Source organism: Lepisosteus platostomus, chromosome 4 (assembly GCF_059453375.1).
Source record: "Lepisosteus platostomus isolate fLepPlt1 chromosome 4, fLepPlt1.hap1, whole genome shotgun sequence".
NCBI classification, from domain to species: domain Eukaryota; kingdom Metazoa; phylum Chordata; class Actinopteri; order Semionotiformes; family Lepisosteidae; genus Lepisosteus; species Lepisosteus platostomus.
In genome coordinates, this window is record NC_142614.1 from 12,438,718 (window position 1) to 12,456,905 (window position 18,188).

The 18,188-nt window shown below is 49.3% G+C and overlaps 2 protein-coding genes across 2 annotated transcripts; one reads left to right on the top strand and one right to left on the bottom strand.

Annotated features, from left to right (window-relative positions):
- The first annotated feature begins 4,842 nt into the window (after positions 1 to 4,842).
- LOC148672695 (uncharacterized) lies at positions 4,843 to 9,743 on the top strand. The gene is made up of 5 exons (XM_088628509.1): positions 4,843 to 4,914; positions 6,873 to 6,939; positions 7,487 to 7,531; positions 7,649 to 7,815; positions 8,386 to 9,743. Exons 2-5 carry the CDS (start codon positions 6,885 to 6,887, stop codon positions 9,106 to 9,108), a joined length of 990 nt encoding a protein of 329 aa, XP_088484635.1. The 5' UTR covers positions 4,843 to 4,914; positions 6,873 to 6,884; the 3' UTR covers positions 9,109 to 9,743.
- A 1,143-nt stretch (positions 9,744 to 10,886) lies between these two features.
- Positions 10,887 to 17,503, bottom strand: cops6 (COP9 signalosome subunit 6). The gene is made up of 10 exons (XM_088628510.1): positions 17,404 to 17,503; positions 15,797 to 15,922; positions 15,292 to 15,423; positions 15,029 to 15,117; positions 14,481 to 14,543; positions 13,436 to 13,483; positions 12,722 to 12,836; positions 12,508 to 12,600; positions 11,793 to 11,893; positions 10,887 to 11,545 (listed from the first exon to the last, which is right to left on the bottom strand). Exons 1-10 carry the CDS (start codon positions 17,444 to 17,446, stop codon positions 11,405 to 11,407), a joined length of 951 nt encoding a protein of 316 aa, XP_088484636.1. The 5' UTR covers positions 17,447 to 17,503; the 3' UTR covers positions 10,887 to 11,404.
- Between the last annotated feature and the right edge of the window lie 685 nt (positions 17,504 to 18,188).

Below are 18,188 nucleotides of genomic sequence, written 5' to 3' on the forward strand. Positions count from 1 at the left end.
TCATCCCCATGACCCAGCGAGAGAGAACTGTCGTCGGCCTTCCCAGTCCTCGTTCCTGCTGCCTATCATTCCAGCTCAGCTTCCATTTCCCCATTGTAGACTGAAACCAATATGTTGCCTGATTGGCACATTTCGTATTTTTTCCTGTGTAGAGGTTGGGAATTTTTTTAATGCATTAAAAGTGACATTCTACATGTTTAAAAGCTGATTAAACAAATTATTGGACCAAAAATCTGGGAAGAATCTCTCCAGGACTGGGAACCCCTATTGCCATGTAGTCATAATCTGGTTAGTCTTGCAACTCACCCTAAATTACCTAGTAAGAAGTGTTCAGATAACTAAATCTCACCCAAAAGACCTGCTTTATTGATTCCATATGCTATTTTTAGACTTTTTTTTTTAGCACCCAAGTTGACTTGAGGGGACATGCAAGTTCCACACAGAAGGACCCCTGTCCAGAATTACTCCCTTGTTCTTGGTCTGCTGTCTCGTACGCAGCGCGCACAGGCACATATTGGTCTAGAGAAGGGTTTAGAACTCGAGGTCTGGCTGCAGAAGGGGATTGCAGTCCGACAGCTGTGTTCTCCAGCGTGGGGGGGGCCGGGCATGTGTGGCGGGGCCGGTTGCGACAGGTTGTGGGGTGCTGTTGATTACAGTGCGCCGCCCAACTCTGCTGCTCGACATAGCTGAGATGCCAGCTCTGGCACTGCAACACCTGGAGCCCGTGCCTCCCAGCTCATGTACGGTCAACCTGGTGTTTAAAGACAACGAGCTGCGTCTGTTTCACGGGTGCTGAGGGAAGGGGGGGCCCAGGGGGCATTCCAGCCTCCACACGTCAACCAGAGACAGCCGCTGGGGGAGAGCCTGGGCTGGAGGAGCTGCAGTCTGAATGTGACATGGGCTTAGATCTCTGGACTATTTAATGCAACATATCTGTTAACAGGGGGTCAGAGCCATTCACGGTCTTCAGAAACAGACAACGGAAGGGTCACTTTTCAGGCCTTCTCATCTTTATTAGCAGGGCAGGACTAGGTGAAACTATTTCTCATTGTTCACTTACAGGACTGGGCCAGAATCTTGTTAATGACCATGCTTTGCATCCTATCCTGTTGGGTTCTGTCCTACTCCTGCTACTGAGAAGGTCAACCACTGTTCTCGGACAGATGGTCTGTGCCCGACAGCAGTTCGACTTGGAAACCAGAGCCCTCTAATGCAGAGGTTGTCAACCCGGGTAGCTTTATAGGTCAATGTAATTTTGACCAGTGGTTATTTGTTAGGGAGTTCAGGGATAATTTGAAATGGCAGTCCCAAAAACTGCAGTTGGCCATTCCTGACTGACCTTGTTCAGTTGCTCCCAGTCTTCCCTGATTTCAGGGTGACCCGTGCCTGAACGATCCTGCTCTGATGGGAGAAGTATCCAGCACCTGTATTTCTAACATGTGGAGGTCCTTCTGAATCCTCTCAAAGAAAATCAAGGACCCTTACTGTAGATGTAGATTAAACAAGTCCCACGAGCACGATTGTTTCTCTTCTCTCTGCGTTGTTATAATAATTGCTTACACTTGTATAGAGCTTTTCTGGACAATCTGCTCAAAAGCGCTTTACAGGTAATGGGGACTTTCCTCCACTACCACCAATGTATAGCCCCACCTTGATGATGTGACGGCAGCCATAGTGCGCCAGACGCTCACCACACATCAGCTCTCAGTGGGGAGGAGTGCAGAGTAATGAAGCCAGTTGATAGAGGGGGATTATTAGGAGGCCATGATTGGTAAGGGCCAATGGGAAATTTGGCCAGGACACCGGGGTTACACCCCTACTCTTTTAATGACCACAGAGAGTCAGGACCTCGGTTTTACGTCTCATTCAAAAAACTTTGGCTATTTTGCAGTATAGAGTCCCTGTCACTATACTGGGGCATTAGGACCCACATGGACCGCAGAGTGAGCGCCCCCTGCTGGCCCCACTAACACCTCTTCCAGCAGCAGCCTTAGTTTTTCCCAGGAGGTCTCCCATCCAGGAACTGACCACCAGACTCACACCTGCTGAGCTTCAGTGGGTTGCCAGTTTTGAGTGATATGGCTGCTGGCAATATTGTTGCCTCCTCTGACTTGACCAACAGAGTTTTTCCAAGATATCTTCCTTTTGGAGTTTTTAGAATTGGAAGATACATTTACCAACACAGTTTAGATCTTCCAAATGTTTTTTTATCACAATTTGATGTTCAATCTTCATTCTTTTTCCCCCCTCCAAGGCCAGGCAGGGCCTCGGATGTGAAAATAGCCCGTAGGGATTCAAGTTTGTCCGATGGCGTTTTCACACTGATCCATAGCTGGCTGGAAAGCTGACACGGGGGAGCGGGTGTACGGACCTGCGGTGCGTCTCTCAGATGCTAGGAAGAACAGACCCTGCCAAGCGCTTCGGCCGCCACATCATCCTCACAGCGGGAGCTCGTTATTCCCGCGCTGATCCATACCCCCGGCCCATCCGAGAGGCACCCCTGGGTCCTGTCTCTCCTGCTTCCAGCAGCGGAGGAATTTTTATCCGTTTCTTTTCCTAACTAGCACAGACTCAGCAGAAACCCTAGACTACAATCACCCCCCTGCAGGGCCGATCCTGGCCGGCGAATCTGCACAGCGCCTTGTGGTAATTGGCCTCTGTTCCACGTGTGCAAAACCATGGAAAAGAGTGGCTTGTGATTCCGGTCCTGAAGAGATCTGCAGTGTGAGCCGTGCAGATTTAAGAGACGTATGAAGTGAAGTTTCCTTACGTGTCAATGAAAGCCAGAGGCCTGCGGGCTCTCGCTTGATGCCGAGGAAACCTGGGCACTCTGCAGAGCTGTGCAAAATAGGGGAACAGGGGGTCACAGAGTACTGTTCTCACACAGCTGGGGGACTCGGTGAGGACAGAAAGGGAAACTGGATGTGCATTTACCTCCAAGTACAGGAGGGAGGTACGTCTTTACACAAAGGGTGGCAGGAGTATGGAACAAGCTGCCCAGCCATGTCGGCACCCTTGCCCTGGCTTGTTTCAGGGAACAAGCTGGATCAGACCTTCACATCAATTGGTTGCTACCTGCAGGGCAGGCTTTCAATTTGTTATGTTCTTGTGTGTGTCTGGATCTGAAAGATTTGTCTACTTGAACGTTCTTCCCTTCTGAGTTTTGTAGATCAAGTGAAAGTTTTTGTCCAGTCCCTGCGCGTGTGTTACCTCTGTTATGATTTACTGCCCCCTAGAGGGTGGGGTGGTCGATGTCAGCAATACGGTGTAGCTCTGGTCAGTGGGGGATGATTGGAGTGAGGAGGGCAGTGAAATGGACCTCTTTACCAAGAGGTTATAGGACCAGGTCCCTGGTGTGGACACTAGTGTCCTTGATCAAGCTGCTGTGCTGTGTAGCAGCTGTGTTCACAGGGAGATGGATTTAGAATGGACTGTTGCGGTCCCTACCCTACGACTCTCAGCTCTGCTTACAGCTGCACGTAGCCATTCCTACTCCTTGTGAAACGGGCACAATCTGACAGCCAGTCCACCTTCTAGCGAGAGGTGAATGGAAGCTGGAGCGCCATGCGAAATGGGGCAGAACATGCAAACTCCACACACACAGACACCCTGATACAATGTCAGTCCCAGGAACCAAGATCTCAGGATTAGAAGGCGAACGCGGAATGGGTTAAAGAACCTACCAGGGTCCCGCACCGTGCCTGAAGGGCGAGAGTCCTAAGTAAGCAGCCGCAACAACGAGTTTTGCGCTGCGCGCCGGCAGGCACTGGCGAGCCCAGCTGGTTCGCAGGAAAACAGGCTCTAATTTTATCAGGCTGGCTGACACGGAGGAGGGAAACTGGTTATTATACTGCTCAGGACCTGGATTGGAATGGGTGAAAATAAGATAAAAAGGCAGATAGGATTTGCGCGGAACTGGCCTTTTTTTCAAAGCTGTAATGAGCCGAGCTGTAATGAACGCCAGCGTCAGTATCGGTCCCTGGCCGGAGGCCGGCGCTCTCCTGTGCTCCCGAGCTCAGAGCGGGCTGATTGTTTCGGCGTATCTTTCACAATGTCGCTACACTGGACACTGTTTCTGTCGCGTTTTATTTCTAATAACTGGAACTAGATATAAGAAGCACATGATTCACAACGCGTCTCATTTCTGAAGACTAGTTTTCTCTTAGGGTGAAGACCACGGCGCCATTGCAACAGAGCCACTAATATTCACCCCTAAAACTCGTTATGTGTCCCGATGGAAACCGATGTTCATATCACTGGTAAAATGTATTATTACTCTGCTATCATAAGAACGCAGCTCATGTTTCTTCCTTTTCAGCCATTCCGAGGCTAGAACATGTCCTGGCGCGATCAGAGTGGACAGGAGCTGTATGCCCACCTGAGACTTGAACCCATGACCGCCGGGGTACACACAGAGGTAGCCTCACATGGCCAGTTCCTCCGAAGCTGAGCTCCTGCGCCTTTATCACAGCTCCACACCAGAAAAAAGCTAAAGTTTGCTTTAATATTCATGCTCGTTTAACCACACTGAACAGCGAATGTCATTTCTAATGAAAGGCAATGCATTGAGACTCGATGTCTGTTTGCAAACAAGTTTATTTTAAAATTATTCGAATAGATCTCTCGGTTTTGTGAAAGGGAACAAGAGCCTCACACACAGAGGCTGGGCTGACGGCAGCACTTTGCTGTGTTCACAGCAGGGTTCTATTCTCAATTTCATCTGAACTTTTTTACGATCATTCCTGGGGAGAAGCGGTGCCGCCAGTCCGCTTAAGACGACACGTCACCCCTGGCCCCACCCCAGCTCGAGCAACAGCCAATAGGAGCTCAGCCTAGCGCTGATTGACAGGAGGAGCTGTATTTAGCTCACCTGCGGCTCTACCTGCCAGAATACAGTTAGCGGCGCGAGGCCAGGTAAGTCTAGCCGGGGGGATGCAGGGGGGGGTTTGTCCATCTTCATTTACAATGTTTTATCCACGTATTCTTTAAAAATGCGGTGTTTACCAATATTATTTTATTATTGAAAAACCTTGCTGAGGTAATTAATATTTGTGTGTCTGTGTCTGTCACTTCCACATAGAAGTGGCTGGGGTTCAGTATCATGGTTTACGGAGACGGGTGAGAGGGTAAATCGTAAGTAATTAGGGTTTGTGGGGTTTCTGTCAGTGGACCTTCGAGTGCGTGACGGGACGGGTCGGGTCGGTAGTGTCGGAGACCAGGCGAAAGTCCGAGACGCTCCGCAGACTGAGGAAAGCTCGCGAATCCCAGCTGCTCTTCGCACCTCTCAAGAGGCAGTGTAGTTTAAACCGTACCTGCTGCACAGATACTGTCTTGGCAAGCGCTGTAGCTGCTCTGTGGATTGACAGGCAGAAAGGGGTCCTGCTACGCGTGTAAAATGAGTTATGTGAGCATACAGAGAGAGACTTTCATCTGGAACACATCTTGACACAGAGTGGTGGGTGTGTGGAACAAGCCACCTAGGCATATTGTCAAAGCCGATACCCTAGCTTCTTTCAAGAAACGGCTGGATAAGATCCCCCAATCAGGACAGGAGGCACTTCTTTACACAAAGGGTGGTGGGAGGGTGGAACAAGCTTTGTTGCCAGGCTTTGTTGTTGGAGCCAATACCCAGGCTTCTTTCAAGAAATAGTTTGCTATGAGATCTTTGGAACAAATGACTACTCAGTGCAGAATGTGTGAGACTGGCCCAATGGTCTCTTGTTGGTAGCTGTTCTTGCTTGTGGTGTGCGCTACAGCTTGTCCTAGAAGCAAACAGGACCCTGTACACACAAATGAGCCCGTTATTGGCCAGATGTTGGGCAAAAGAGAGGAAATAAGCCCTGTGCTTTACTGGAGGGGACACACAGTGCCACCGGAAGAGTGTTCCAAGTGTGAGCCTGTCTCTCATTAGCCTCGTCTGAGCTGGGAAGGGTTGTACAGAACTTGCTAACGAAGCAGTTCTCGTTAAAGCACCTTGAACCCTTGCCACGCTGGAAATGGGGAAGAGGGGGTGGGGGCTGAGGAGCCAGATGTGCTGTAAAGTGATGGGGGGCTTCAGATCAAAGAGCATCAAAGAGAAGCAAAGGGGTGAGAATGATGGATGGGAAGAGAGGGATGAAGAGAGAGGGACTGGTGTAGGGGGGCAAACTGGTGAGAGAGAGTGGGACTGGTGTAGGGGGGCAGACGGGTGAGAGAGAGAGGGACTGGTGCATCTACATATTCTTACACTAGACTTTCAATTTGAATTTTTCAAACTGCATTCACTGTAGTGGTGTCATTACAGGATCTCTTGGGTGAAGTTCTGCAGAAGAGTTTTGAGGCATAGAGTTATGATAGAAAATTCAAAAGTAATCAGTCAAGTCATTAAAGATAAATATCCAAAGCAGGTTAGACTGAATACTTCTTCTGCCTATAAATTAGTTTATAGTCAGGATTTCTGGTGCACTGTGGAATAGGTATCTGGTAACTCAAGTCTAGAGCAGCAGGGCTGTGGGATTCAAACCCACAACCCTCTGGCTAGTTCTGTCTCTTCAGCTCCACACTGCTTTCTCATTTGATCTGTCCTTCTGCACAGTATTTTAACAGTAATTTATTACAGCTCCCCCAGCCTACAGTGCATGCATTTCCAAAACGTTTTTGACTCTTTTTGAATGGCTAGAAGTATGAAGGTGATCGGTGGGCATGAAACTGTGCCCCTGAATCTGGACGCAGTGGGTCAAGTGTGTCTTGTTGTGCTCAGCGGAGACGGGTGACCCTTCCATCAGTCATGCCCAGCTGACTAGTCCAGTGTGACCTATGTCCCCTGCCAGAGTCCACACTCTGCAAGCCTGCAACTTCCTGCTCAGAGCTGTGCTGTGCACTTGTATTCGCAGGAGCTGCTGAAGATGATGGCTCAGATATTCCTGGCGGGGGCACTGTGCTGCACCACATTGCTTCCAGGTGAGTTGAACTTCTTGCTTTTCCTAGAGGCTTTTTACATTTTAAAATAAAAAAAACTTGCTTTTATAGTAGCACAAACATCAGTGATGTTTCTCTGGTGCCTATCGCTCCCTGTCCTTCTTATTAAATTCGGTTGAGATACAGGGGTGCAGCTTGAGTATCGATGTTTGTGCTGACACCTGCTCAAACACAACGCCAGTGTTGTAACACAACATCAAGCACCTGAGGGAGGATGCACAAACACAACAGCAGCTTTCCAAGGCATGCTGGGCCTGGCAAAGACTCACTCAAAAGAAAAGTGATGTCTATGCCACAGTACACAATGGTACTGTGGACAACTAGACAGTACCATTGTACCATTAGGGGGCATTCGTTTAATTTGTTCTATTCCCTAAGCAGAGGGGGGTTTCAGAAACAGGGCAGATTATGGGGGTGTGGGGGGTATCCGGGTCACTGAACCAGTGCTGATCTGGACCCAGAGGCTGGGGCTGGAGGCTGCAGGAGACGCTTGGAAAAGCGTGACTTTCTCTCTCTCTCCCATCCGCAGGGCTGCTGGAAGCCACGTCGCTGATGAAGATCATTAACCCTGAAGGTAAGAAACCCTCCTCTTCTTCATTGCTCAGCTGGCGGATCACTCAGGTGTGTGGAGACATGGGGTCCAGTGTTTCTGTGAGATACTCAGTAGGGTTTCCCTCTCTCTGCCCCTTAGGGGAGCAGGCTCAGACGGTCAGCGCTGTGACGATCGACCCAGCCAAGGCCCACGACTTCCTGTCCTCTCGCTCCCGGCCCAAACGCAACGCCGATAAGTGGCACCGCAACAGTCCGGACTTCCAGGCCTACTACAAATACTACAACAGCATCGGCCACACTGAAGGGGTGAGAGCCTGAATGGGTGGAGGGGTGGGGCCCGGGATGGGGCAATGAGGGGAGGGGCCAGTGACTAGGAAGAGGGTCTGGGCCAATGACAATGGAGGGGCGGGGCATGTCATACGAAGAAGGTTGGGGCCTTGATGGATGTGACTAGGAGAGGGTCTGGGCCAATGGCAGTGGAGGGGAGGGGCCTGAGATGGGGAGAGGAGTGGGGCTTGTGACAAGGGAATGGGGCAGGTGGTTGAAGGGGCAGGGCCTCTGATGCATAGAGGTGTGTGGCATGTGACAGGGAGAGGGGTAGGAGCAATAAAGAATAGAGTAGTAGAGTAGAGCTGTTAATTATACACACGTACATTGGAACTCTTGATCGAGCTGATCTCTCAGTACATACACAGTACGACAGACAACACCACACAACGGGAACAATAAATATGTTGTGGAACAATAAACATATAGTAGTGAGCAAGAACAATATGTAATAAGCGATGAGGAGCAGTATGTAATACAGAGCAGTAATACATTGGTTCTCCTGTTTGGCGAATACCCCGCTCACCTCTCTGCTCCCTCTCGCTCCAGCTCTATGAGATTGACCGGATCAGGATGCTGTACCAGCAGATGCGTCACCTCGAGCAGGTCCACGGCTCTAATGCCCCCTATTACCAGTACACTCTGGGCCTGGCGCCCACCAAGTGTGACCCGAGCAAGGACAAGAAGTGCAAGACCACCCTGCCCCCCCCTCCCCCTCCCACCACCCCTGCGCCTCCTGCCCCACTGCAGCAGACCCTGATCCGCTACCTCTGTGACCCCCGGGACCACACCTGCCAGCCCCACATCGTCTACATGACCCTGGGCTCCAGCCCTTTCCCCTGTGACCCTCGCTACGACCCTGCCTGCCAGACCCCCCAAACCGAGGAGCCCCCCAAAACCGAGGAGCCCCCTCCACCCCCTCCGCCCCAAGCTCCGAAAAAATCAGTTCCCCTTCCTCCTCCTCCTCCCCCTCCCCCAAGACCTTACAAAGCCATGGAGTACGACTGCGACCCCTACTGGGACCCCGACTGCCTGAGAGAGGTGCCCCACATGCTCACCAAAGGGAAGTCCCACCCCCAGGTGCCTGAGCCCCCCCCTGTGGAGGAAGAGGAGGAGGAGGAGGAGGAGGAAGAGGAAGAGCCTGCTCCGCCCCAGCCTCAGAAGAAGGTTAAGAAGCCTTTGCCCTATCCCTACTATGTCCATGGGCAGTACTACAACTACAACCCCTATGACCCCTACACCTACACCCATCACACTCCAGACAGCCAGTGAAGACCCTGGCTTACACTCTTAGAGGCTGGGGGCAATTAAAACATCCTGCCCCCACCAGTAAGCCCCAATCCCTTCCCTCCTGCCCCAATCCCTCCATCTCCATGCCAGGGCTGGTCCCCTCTTTCTCATTCCCTCAAACTGCATCTCGTATAGAAGAGGCAGAGCAGATGTAAAAAAAAATTGAAAAAGTCATGAATCTGTGGATGAAACTGATAAGTCAATGAAGGATGATCAATAATTACATTCTCTCAAGGGCCTGAGAACCAAAGGCAAACATTCAAATCACACTCATCTTGCTATTATTGAATTCACAGGAGTGGGGATGGTTTTAATTAGGCTTGTTAAGGGTTCTTGAGAGAAAACAGGTGCTCTGAGGGGACTAATGAAAACAGTCTGGGGCTCAGCTCAGGCAGCCTCGGTTTTAAGACATTCTGTGAAAGAAAAAACTGCTTCTTCATTTTAAATTTGGAAAAAAGGACCGAAATACACAATTCTTATATGATCTGGCACGCTGAGAGTGGAGGACCCTGATCGCCGTGGAAAACTGCTGAATCCATCCCTCTGTATTTCTCAGTGGACAGTGGGGTGTTAATACCAGAGATGATGCAGATAGCAAGAAATAAACAAGGAGAAGAAATATGAGCTTGTCTTTTCATTTCTCATTGACTGGGCCATTGTGTCAAATGCCATGTCACTGCAAGTCAGACTGAGTGGTTCTGTGGGACTGTATCTGTGAGTGTGAGTCTGAGTGTATTTCTCTATGATTGTATTTGTGTATTTGAGATTATGAGAGAGTGTAAAGGTGTATTTCAGTGAGAGTGTGACTGCATCTAAGCGTGTTTGTGATTGTGTGATTGTATCTATGAAGAGTGTTTCAGTGAGTGTGTTTGTAGCTGTGAAGAGTATATCTAAGTGAGTTTGTGTGAGTGTGTCTAGACTTGGCATGTAGAACAGTATATGTTCATGGAACGAGAGTAGTGGGAGGCACAAACACAAAGCTGTGTGTCTGCAGACTGGAACTGAACACAAGAGTTGCCCAAGAAAGAAGAGTATTTTTGAGGGCAGGGGCTGTCATTAGTGAGTCCCCAGCCTGGTGTTGTTAAATGCCCCATAACCAGAGGGCATACTGGTCCTATAACACCCCCCCACCCCAGCAGGGCCTCTGATCACAGCCAGCCACAGCCTTAATGACTCCATCTGCTGCCCGCATGTGTGGAAACTCCCTGACACTGCAGTCCTGGTGGGGAAAAAAGCCTCTGTAAAAACAGTGGGCAGGGGGCTCGTTGTGGGCTTGCTTGTGCCACGTTGCCTGTACCCTCAGTCCTCTTGCTTTACTGAACAGGACTGAGCCAGCCCCGATCCCATACCTCGGTGTGCTCTGTTACTATTAAACCACCCCAGAGCCTGCCTGGCCTTTCACATGCAGTTTTACAGATGGAAGGGTGAACAGGCATGGGGAGCTGAGCCTTCTTCGAAAGCCCTTCGGCTTCTGACCCACTTTGTAGTTAGTAACCAAGTGATCCCAGGATCTCAGCCAGCCATTTCCTGAAAACACAGACCCAGAAAACAGGCCCAGGGCAGGAGCAATCCATCTGAAGTCGCGGCTGAGATTAGAGAATGCCTCTCCACACAGAGGGGGCTGGCTGAGGGAGCTGTAATGAGGACCTGTTCTCAGGACCACCTAGAGCCCAAATCTTCTGAATCTTCAGATTCCCACTTCACACCAACTAGTGATCACATCACACCAGAACCCACAGAAACCAAACCAGTCTCAGTCCTCCAGTGTGGAAAACATTTATTTTAAATTCCAAAAAAAACTAAAGCAAAATTCAAACAAGACGAGCACTAGAGAGCCTCACACAAGAGGAGGAGGTGTCTCTACATCTTCAGACACAGCCCCCACCTCGGGATTGCCATCCTGCAGGACCGACTGGCACCAGGAGGGGGCGTATCAGTGCGAGGTGCCACAGGGTGTGTGTGTGTGTGTGTTTTCCTATATTTGTGTTCCAAGGTGTTAATGTGTGCTGTATTTTGTGTTAGGCATTAGATCAAACCATTTATGGCTTACAGAATCAGAAATCAGACATCAGCCAGAGAAGGGCTTACCAAAGTGCATGTGGTGTGCCTCAGTTAAACAAGACAGCGTCCAGGGTAACGCGATTCTCTTTATCAAAGACACCGAGGCTCAACTTCGCAGCCTCACTGTTTCTTATTCAGCTGAGCCATGTGACTGGAACTCCTTCACAGGGCAGCGCTGCCCCTGCTCAGGGAAGGAGAGCGACCCCCCAGTCCTTCCTCAGAAGAACAGCCCCCTCATGCGGCGCCCGATGCCCTGCCGGTCGTACAGGATGTTGAACTTGTTGACGAACTGGTTCATGCTGTTGCAGGTCTTGGTGATGGTTCCCAGGTACGCCATCAAGCCCACATCATTGCATTGCTGAGCGAGAGAGAGAGAGGAAATGACTGACTCCTCTGTGTCCACTTGGCAAGTATTAGTGTAGGTGTTATGATGCGTGACAGTGTTACTTTATCAGTATGAAAGTGTATTGGTGGGACAGTGTTACTATATCAGTTGGGCAGTGTCAGTGCAAGCAGTGTGTCAGTACGGTGGCGTCAGTGCAACAGTATGTTTAGTTTGACAGTGCAACAGTACTAGCTTGCTGGTGTTACTGGTGTGCACTCACATCGTAGAAGTCAGTCTTGAACTTGAGGGTGCTGAGAACAGGCAGCCGATGGCACAGAGCATTGGCCTCACGCAGGATCTCGTGGTTAAAAGGCACCTCTCCTGACAGAGGGAAAGAGGACCGCAGGGCGGCAGCTTTAGAGACAAATGGGCCACAGGCTGGACATCACAGAAAGGTGAAGCCAGGGGTGGTCAAACACTCTCCTTCCTTTCATCTGAATCCCTGTCTTTCTGTCCCTTTGCTCTTTGCATTCCTGTTCCCTACCCTTTTATGTCATCTCCCTCTCTCTTTATTAAAAAAACTTTAGAATTGCCCGTGACTTCTGTTTCCCCCACTTGATCTGAAATCCCCCACTGTGTATTATTTGTTCGGCTCACTGCCAAGAACCCTGCCAGCGCACACAGGAGAATGTGAACCAATCATTTGGTTCTTCTAATAATCTTTTAACATGAAACTGCAGTGAAGCTGTTACTGGAGGAGAGGCACACCCTTCACCAAAAGTAATCCTGACCCTATAGTGTGCCACCACTTGGGGAAACCCCAGTTACAGTTGGCTAATGACACCACCCAGACTGGAAAATGCGCTCAGGAGAGTGCCCATGCTGATTGAGTTTCACCAAGTAAACCTACGCGTCCTATATAACCCTCTCACAAACCTCTCCCCTCACCGTTACCCCAGCTCTCTGCCCCCCCATCTCGCCCCACAATGCCTCACCAGCCTCCACGGCCTTGACGTACTCCAGGATGACCTTCACCCGGCTGTGCAGCATCTTGATGGCACTGTGCTGGGCAATGAGGTGCTCGGCCACTGAAAGAGATGGAGACAGTAAGGCGAGATGGTAAACAAGGGAGGCAGAGGAACAGAGAGAGCAACAGGGATGAAAATAGAGAGCAAAAACAAAAAGAGAACCAGGGGAACCGGGTCGCACCTGTTGAGTTCTCTCCAGTCCCAGTAGCAGTCATGCGGGCCACATGGTCCACTCCAATCCTCTCCGCCTCCTCTGTGGCCAGTGTGTAGGTCAGTTCTGCAAACAGCATGGTTGCCTAGGTAAAGAGGAGGAGTATAGGGAGGACAGAGGACAGCAGGATGGAGATAGAGATCAGTGGTGGACATTCTTGAATAGTGGTCAAGGTGCTACCTTTCACTGAGAGACCTGCACAGATGACTTAGGCAGGACGTGTGTCACTGATCACAGATGCACAGTGCCTCATGCCCATGACCTCTAGTCAGCTTCCAGGACTGGTGTATTGTGGGTAGGTTGAGGGATACCAGGACAAGCCACGGTGTAACCATTATCTCACAGCTTCAGTCAACACTTTGAGAGAATTGTCCTGTATCTCCCATTTCAATGTCTCAGGAAACGGTGGACTTCTATTCGTGAGAATCTGGATCAGACTGCCTACTGCAAGTTGATAATGAGCTATTGAACACTGCACAATTTAAGTGAGCTTTGAACTGACCAGTGAATACACTGTCACTCCTGTCTGTACAACAGATACTGCTAGATGCACACTATCACACCTGACTGGACTACAAACACTGCTAGAGCCACTGCTGTCCCTCTCCTCTCACACTCACCCTGAATACACCTGTGACGGCAATTACACAGTGGTACAAATGTTTAGTTCACAAAAGGCGTTACCTCTCCGTTGATGATGTCGATCACAGACTCATACACGCTGACCGGGAGCTGGAGGGAGAATAAGAGAGAGTATTGAAAGGAATGGAAAAGAGAGAAGCCTCACACAGGGAGATAAGAAGGAGGAGATAAAGGCAAAAGAACAAAAAGACAAAATAAAGTATTTTTCTGAAACAGCTGAAACTGCTTTATGAACTGGATTTTAAAAATGTTACATTTCCTATGAAAAGGGAGCTTTCAGGATATAACCATGCTTGGAAGCAGTACAAGTTTAGTGACTCAATGCTGGTTCTCTTGAGCACTGTGGGTACAGGAATGAAAATGTAAAAGCTATGCAGTAAATATGTGGTGCTACCTAGTGGAAGACAGTGGGAAGTGCAGCTCTGTTGACAGTCATGAGTTTTGATGAGTTACTTGCCTTAAACCGACTCAGCTGGTTTAATCATTAGCAGCTTGAGAGAGATCTCATCTCGCATAGAAACACCACTCTAGTATTACACAAACCATTCACAAAACCGGCTATGATTTTAGTTTCTAATCTTCACTTCTCAGCACCAGCACACACTGATGCTGGGGAGATGTATGCCTGTACTTCATCAAGATCGGCAGGGAAACAAAATGCTCAGGGTGAAAGGGCACAGACACAAAGACACAGAGCGAAGACCAGGAAACTGGGGTGGTGATCTTGGCTGTGACTGGTTATTATTAATTATTATTATTACATAGTGATGTCTCACAGCTGGAGGTGTCGAAGCTGCTCCAGAGAGTGAGTTGTGAAAGGTGAGGGGAGGCACTAATATTACAGCCCAGAGTGGATCCTGTATTGCCTGGACTGTAGAGCACAACACTCCAAACTCTGAACCTGGAACACTGGAGCACCAGTGTTATGAATCTTCTAAAACTCCATCTTCAAATAAGAAGCACAACTCAGCTCTGCAGACTTCAGTATGATATGTTATTGGCAATGTAACTTCAGTCACGCCGGCGTACTCCGAGAATTAACACCAACAACCCTGACCCCCCACAATCCCAGGCAGTCAAGACTCACATCAGTGTGTTTGGTCATGGGGTTCAGTTTGAGGAACAGGGGGCTCTCGATGATCTCACAAACCTGCCCGGGGGGAGAGAGAGGCAGAGAGAGACAGTGTTAAGACACTCTGAACCCACTAGGCATGCTGCAGCAAAGCTGGTTCCCCTGTACTGTGCCCGTGTCCCAGCCTGCATAAGCTTGGACTCATTACAGAAGAGCTGCAGGCACAGAACCGGCTCACAAGAAACGTGTGCAGATCAGGAGACCAGCCCTAGGAGGAGCCACTAGTCGGTCTGAGCAGCTACAAGATGACCCTGACTTCTAAGTGAAGAGAACATCCAGCACATAATCAGATGTGCACAGCAGGGCAGACACTGATAGAACCAATAAAGACAATGCAGAGCACTGAGAGAAACAGCAGGTGAGCAAATTATTGACGGTGTGATGGTGACGGCTTCGTAACTGAAGGATCGGAGACTTGACAATGCAGGATGAGCTGAAGCTGCAATGTCCTGATGTGATCATTCTCCAGTGACCACTGGACTGCCGCCTGAGCACCCACCCACCTGCTTGTGAATGTGGATATCTGATTGGTCAGGAGGCCCGCCTGTTGTGTACCAGCCCAAGAACTCCATGTCCTTGAACACCTGCTTAACTGAGAGATGGAGCCGGAGGGAGAGAGGAATAAGAGGGAACATCAGGAGGAGAGAGGGAAGAAAATTGAAGATTATTTGTTTCAAAGCAATGCAACAGATTTAAAATTAAAAACATGCCCATCAGGCCCACTGTCCGACACCCACGCTCTCCCACTGACCCACGCCCCACTCACACTGCTCCTCCTTGGTGTAGTAGTATTCCTTGTCAATGACGGCTCGGTCATCCACTGTGTGGAAAAGCAGCTCAAACGAGTTCATCACCTCGATGTTCCGGCCTTCCTGCTTCCCAATCAGGGCTCCGATCACTGTGTGGGAACAACGCACCGAATCAGCACACACATTGTGAGCACACACAGTCAGCAGGCACTGACAGTGTCCACACACACTGACACAGACTCCACACTGAGAGTGTCCACACACACAGTCAGCACACACTGACACAGACTCCACACACACTGATACAGATCACATCCACTGCATCACTAAAATCGCAGGCACACAATCCACCTTTAACCAAGAATATCCTTCTTCATACATTTACAGACAGTAGTTGGATTTAATCTGCACAAAGAACCAAAGTTACAGAAACAGTTGGCTTTTGCAGATGACTTTCCACACTGTCGTTTGTTACAAGACAAGCAATGGAGAAGCTGGAAAGCCCCTCCGAGACACTCTGACCTTGCACGGCCCGTCCCTCCTGTGATCGCATGCGGATCCAGTGGTCAGAGATGTTGAGGATGACAAGGGGGTGAAGAGCCACTGAAACACTGCCCGTCACCCCAGATGCCATAACACTGGGACTGACTGAGAGAAGGAGAAAGGATTAGTACTGACACACTGGACACTACAGTAATAATAATAATTAATAATTGCTTACACTTATATAGCGCTTTTCTGGACACTCCACTCAAAGCGCTTTACAGGTAATGGAGACTCCCCTCCACCACTTCCAATGTGCAGCATCCACCTGGATGATGCGACGGCAGCCATAGTGTGCTAGTACTCTCACCACACATCAGCTATCAGTGGGGAGGAGAGCAGAGTAATGAAGCAATTCATAGATGGGGATTATTAGGAGGCCATGATTGGTAAGGGCCAATGGGAAATTTGGCCAGGATGCCAGGGTTACACCCCTACTCTTTTCGAGAAACACCCTGGGATTTTTAATGACCACAGGTTTTACATCTCATCCGAAGGACGGCGCCTGTTTACAGTATAGTGTCCCCGTCACTATACTGGGGCATTAGGACCCACATGGACTGCAGGGTGAGTGCCCCCTCACTGGCCCCACTAACACCACTTCCAGCAGCAACCTTAGTTTTTCCAAGGAGGTCTCCCAACTAACTCCCATCTCACTGGCCCCATTAACACCACTTCCAGCAGCAACCTTAGTTTTTCCCAGGAGGTCTCTCATCCAGGTACTGACCAGGCTCACACCTGCTTAGCTTCAGTGGGCTGCCAGTTGTGAGTTGCAGGGTGATATGGCTGTGTACATTAGCACTGCACTGGGAGCGAGAGGGGTTAATACAGACACGCTGGACACTACAGTATATTAACAATGGTATAGGATAGGCTGTGTGTGATCACCTGGGATCTACCATTTCAAACACAATACAGAGAAACCAAGTGACAGTTCCGCACACAAAGTGGTTTAAAAACAAGCTACTCAGCCACCTTGCTGAAGCTGACACCCTGGCTTCATTCAAAATCCCGCTAGATCAATTATCTATCGAATGCCTTATTTGCATCACGTATTTTCTTAATAAAACACGAGTCAGTTTGCCGGTTCTTTCAATAAAAAAAATTCAGATCAGGGGCGATTCTCAAATAAATTATACAAGAATCACTAAATGTATCTCCGTAAGCTTTATAACTCCACAAAATTAACAGATTGTTAAAATTAACGAATACTAATTAATTTCCAAATTTCTTAAACTGCTGTACACAGACACAACAGATTAGTAAAGTGTTTGGAATCGTCAAAAACAAGAGTGACACCAAATTAAGCCAATCAATACACTTCTTTCAGAAAAAGGGCGGTACGTACACACAGTCGTCCAATCATACAGAAGAATACACAGCTCCTTGACCAATCAGTATGTATGTGAAGGGCAGCTGTTAAAAACATCGCTATACCCGGTTTATACCAAGACAAAATCATTTTTATCTCGCGCTTCGTTATTATTAGTCCCCGAAATGAGAATGTTTTGAGACACCAGCTGTCCACGAATGTTACCATTTTTTATGTTAAAATGAAATGTACTTGAAAGCAGAGAATATATTACCTGCCGCATCTACTTCCATTCCCCCGCCGTTGCTCGCCGCCATCTTGATCTCCGCGCAGCTCACACTGGCGCACCCGGGACGCGCATGTGCAGTAGGCCACGAGGAGGGACGTACTTGTGCACTATTACCCTGTCGCCAGTAGAGGGCAGGCTTGCTCCCCCAAAATACTCAAAGTGCTTTACAGGTAATGGGGATCCCCTCCACCACCACCAATGTGAAGCATCCACCTGGATGATGCGACGGCAGCCATACTGTGCCAGTACTCTCACCACACACCAGCTATCTGAAGGGAGGAGAGCAGAATGATGAAGCCAATTCATAGATGGGGATTATTAGGATAGCCAAGATTGGTAAAAACGGCAATGAGAAATTCGCCAGGAGTTACACCCCTACTCTTTTTGAGAAACACCCTGGGATTTTTAACGACCGCAGAGAGTCAGGACCTAACTTTTACATCTCACCCGAAGGTCTTTTTTACAGTATAGTGTACCTGTCGCTATAATGGGGCATTAGGATCCACATGGACTGCAGGAGGGTGGGCCCCCCCTGCTGGCCCCACTAACACCTCTTCCAGCAGCAGCCTTAGTTTTTCCCAGGAGGTCTCTCATCCAGGTACTGACCAGGCTCACACCTGCTTAGCTTCAGGGGGTTGCTAGTTGTGAGCTGCAGGGTGATATAGCTGCATATTATCATAATCCGAAGCTGAAATTCCTTTCTTGGAAAGGCTCAGTGAGTGACAGTCTACATTCAGCTCTGAAAGCGCTGAAACACGGAGTGAAGGAAC

Coding starts and splice junctions, on each gene's coding strand:
- cops6 (XM_088628510.1), bottom strand. CDS start 17,446: ATGGCGGCGAGCAACGGCGGGGGAATGGAAGTAGATGCGGCAG. Junction 15,424..15,796: donor GGAGGGACGGGCCGTGCAAG/GTCAGAGTGTCT, acceptor GTTCCCACACAG/TGATCGGAGCCCTGATTGGG. Junction 12,601..12,721: donor GACTGGAGAGAACTCAACAG/GTGCGACCCGGT, acceptor CATCTCTTTCAG/TGGCCGAGCACCTCATTGCC.
- LOC148672695 (XM_088628509.1), top strand. CDS start 6,885: ATGATGGCTCAGATATTCCTGGCGGGGGCACTGTGCTGCACCACATTG. Junction 6,940..7,486: donor CTGCACCACATTGCTTCCAG/GTGAGTTGAACT, acceptor TCCCATCCGCAG/GGCTGCTGGAAGCCACGTCG. Junction 7,532..7,648: donor GAAGATCATTAACCCTGAAG/GTAAGAAACCCT, acceptor TCTGCCCCTTAG/GGGAGCAGGCTCAGACGGTC.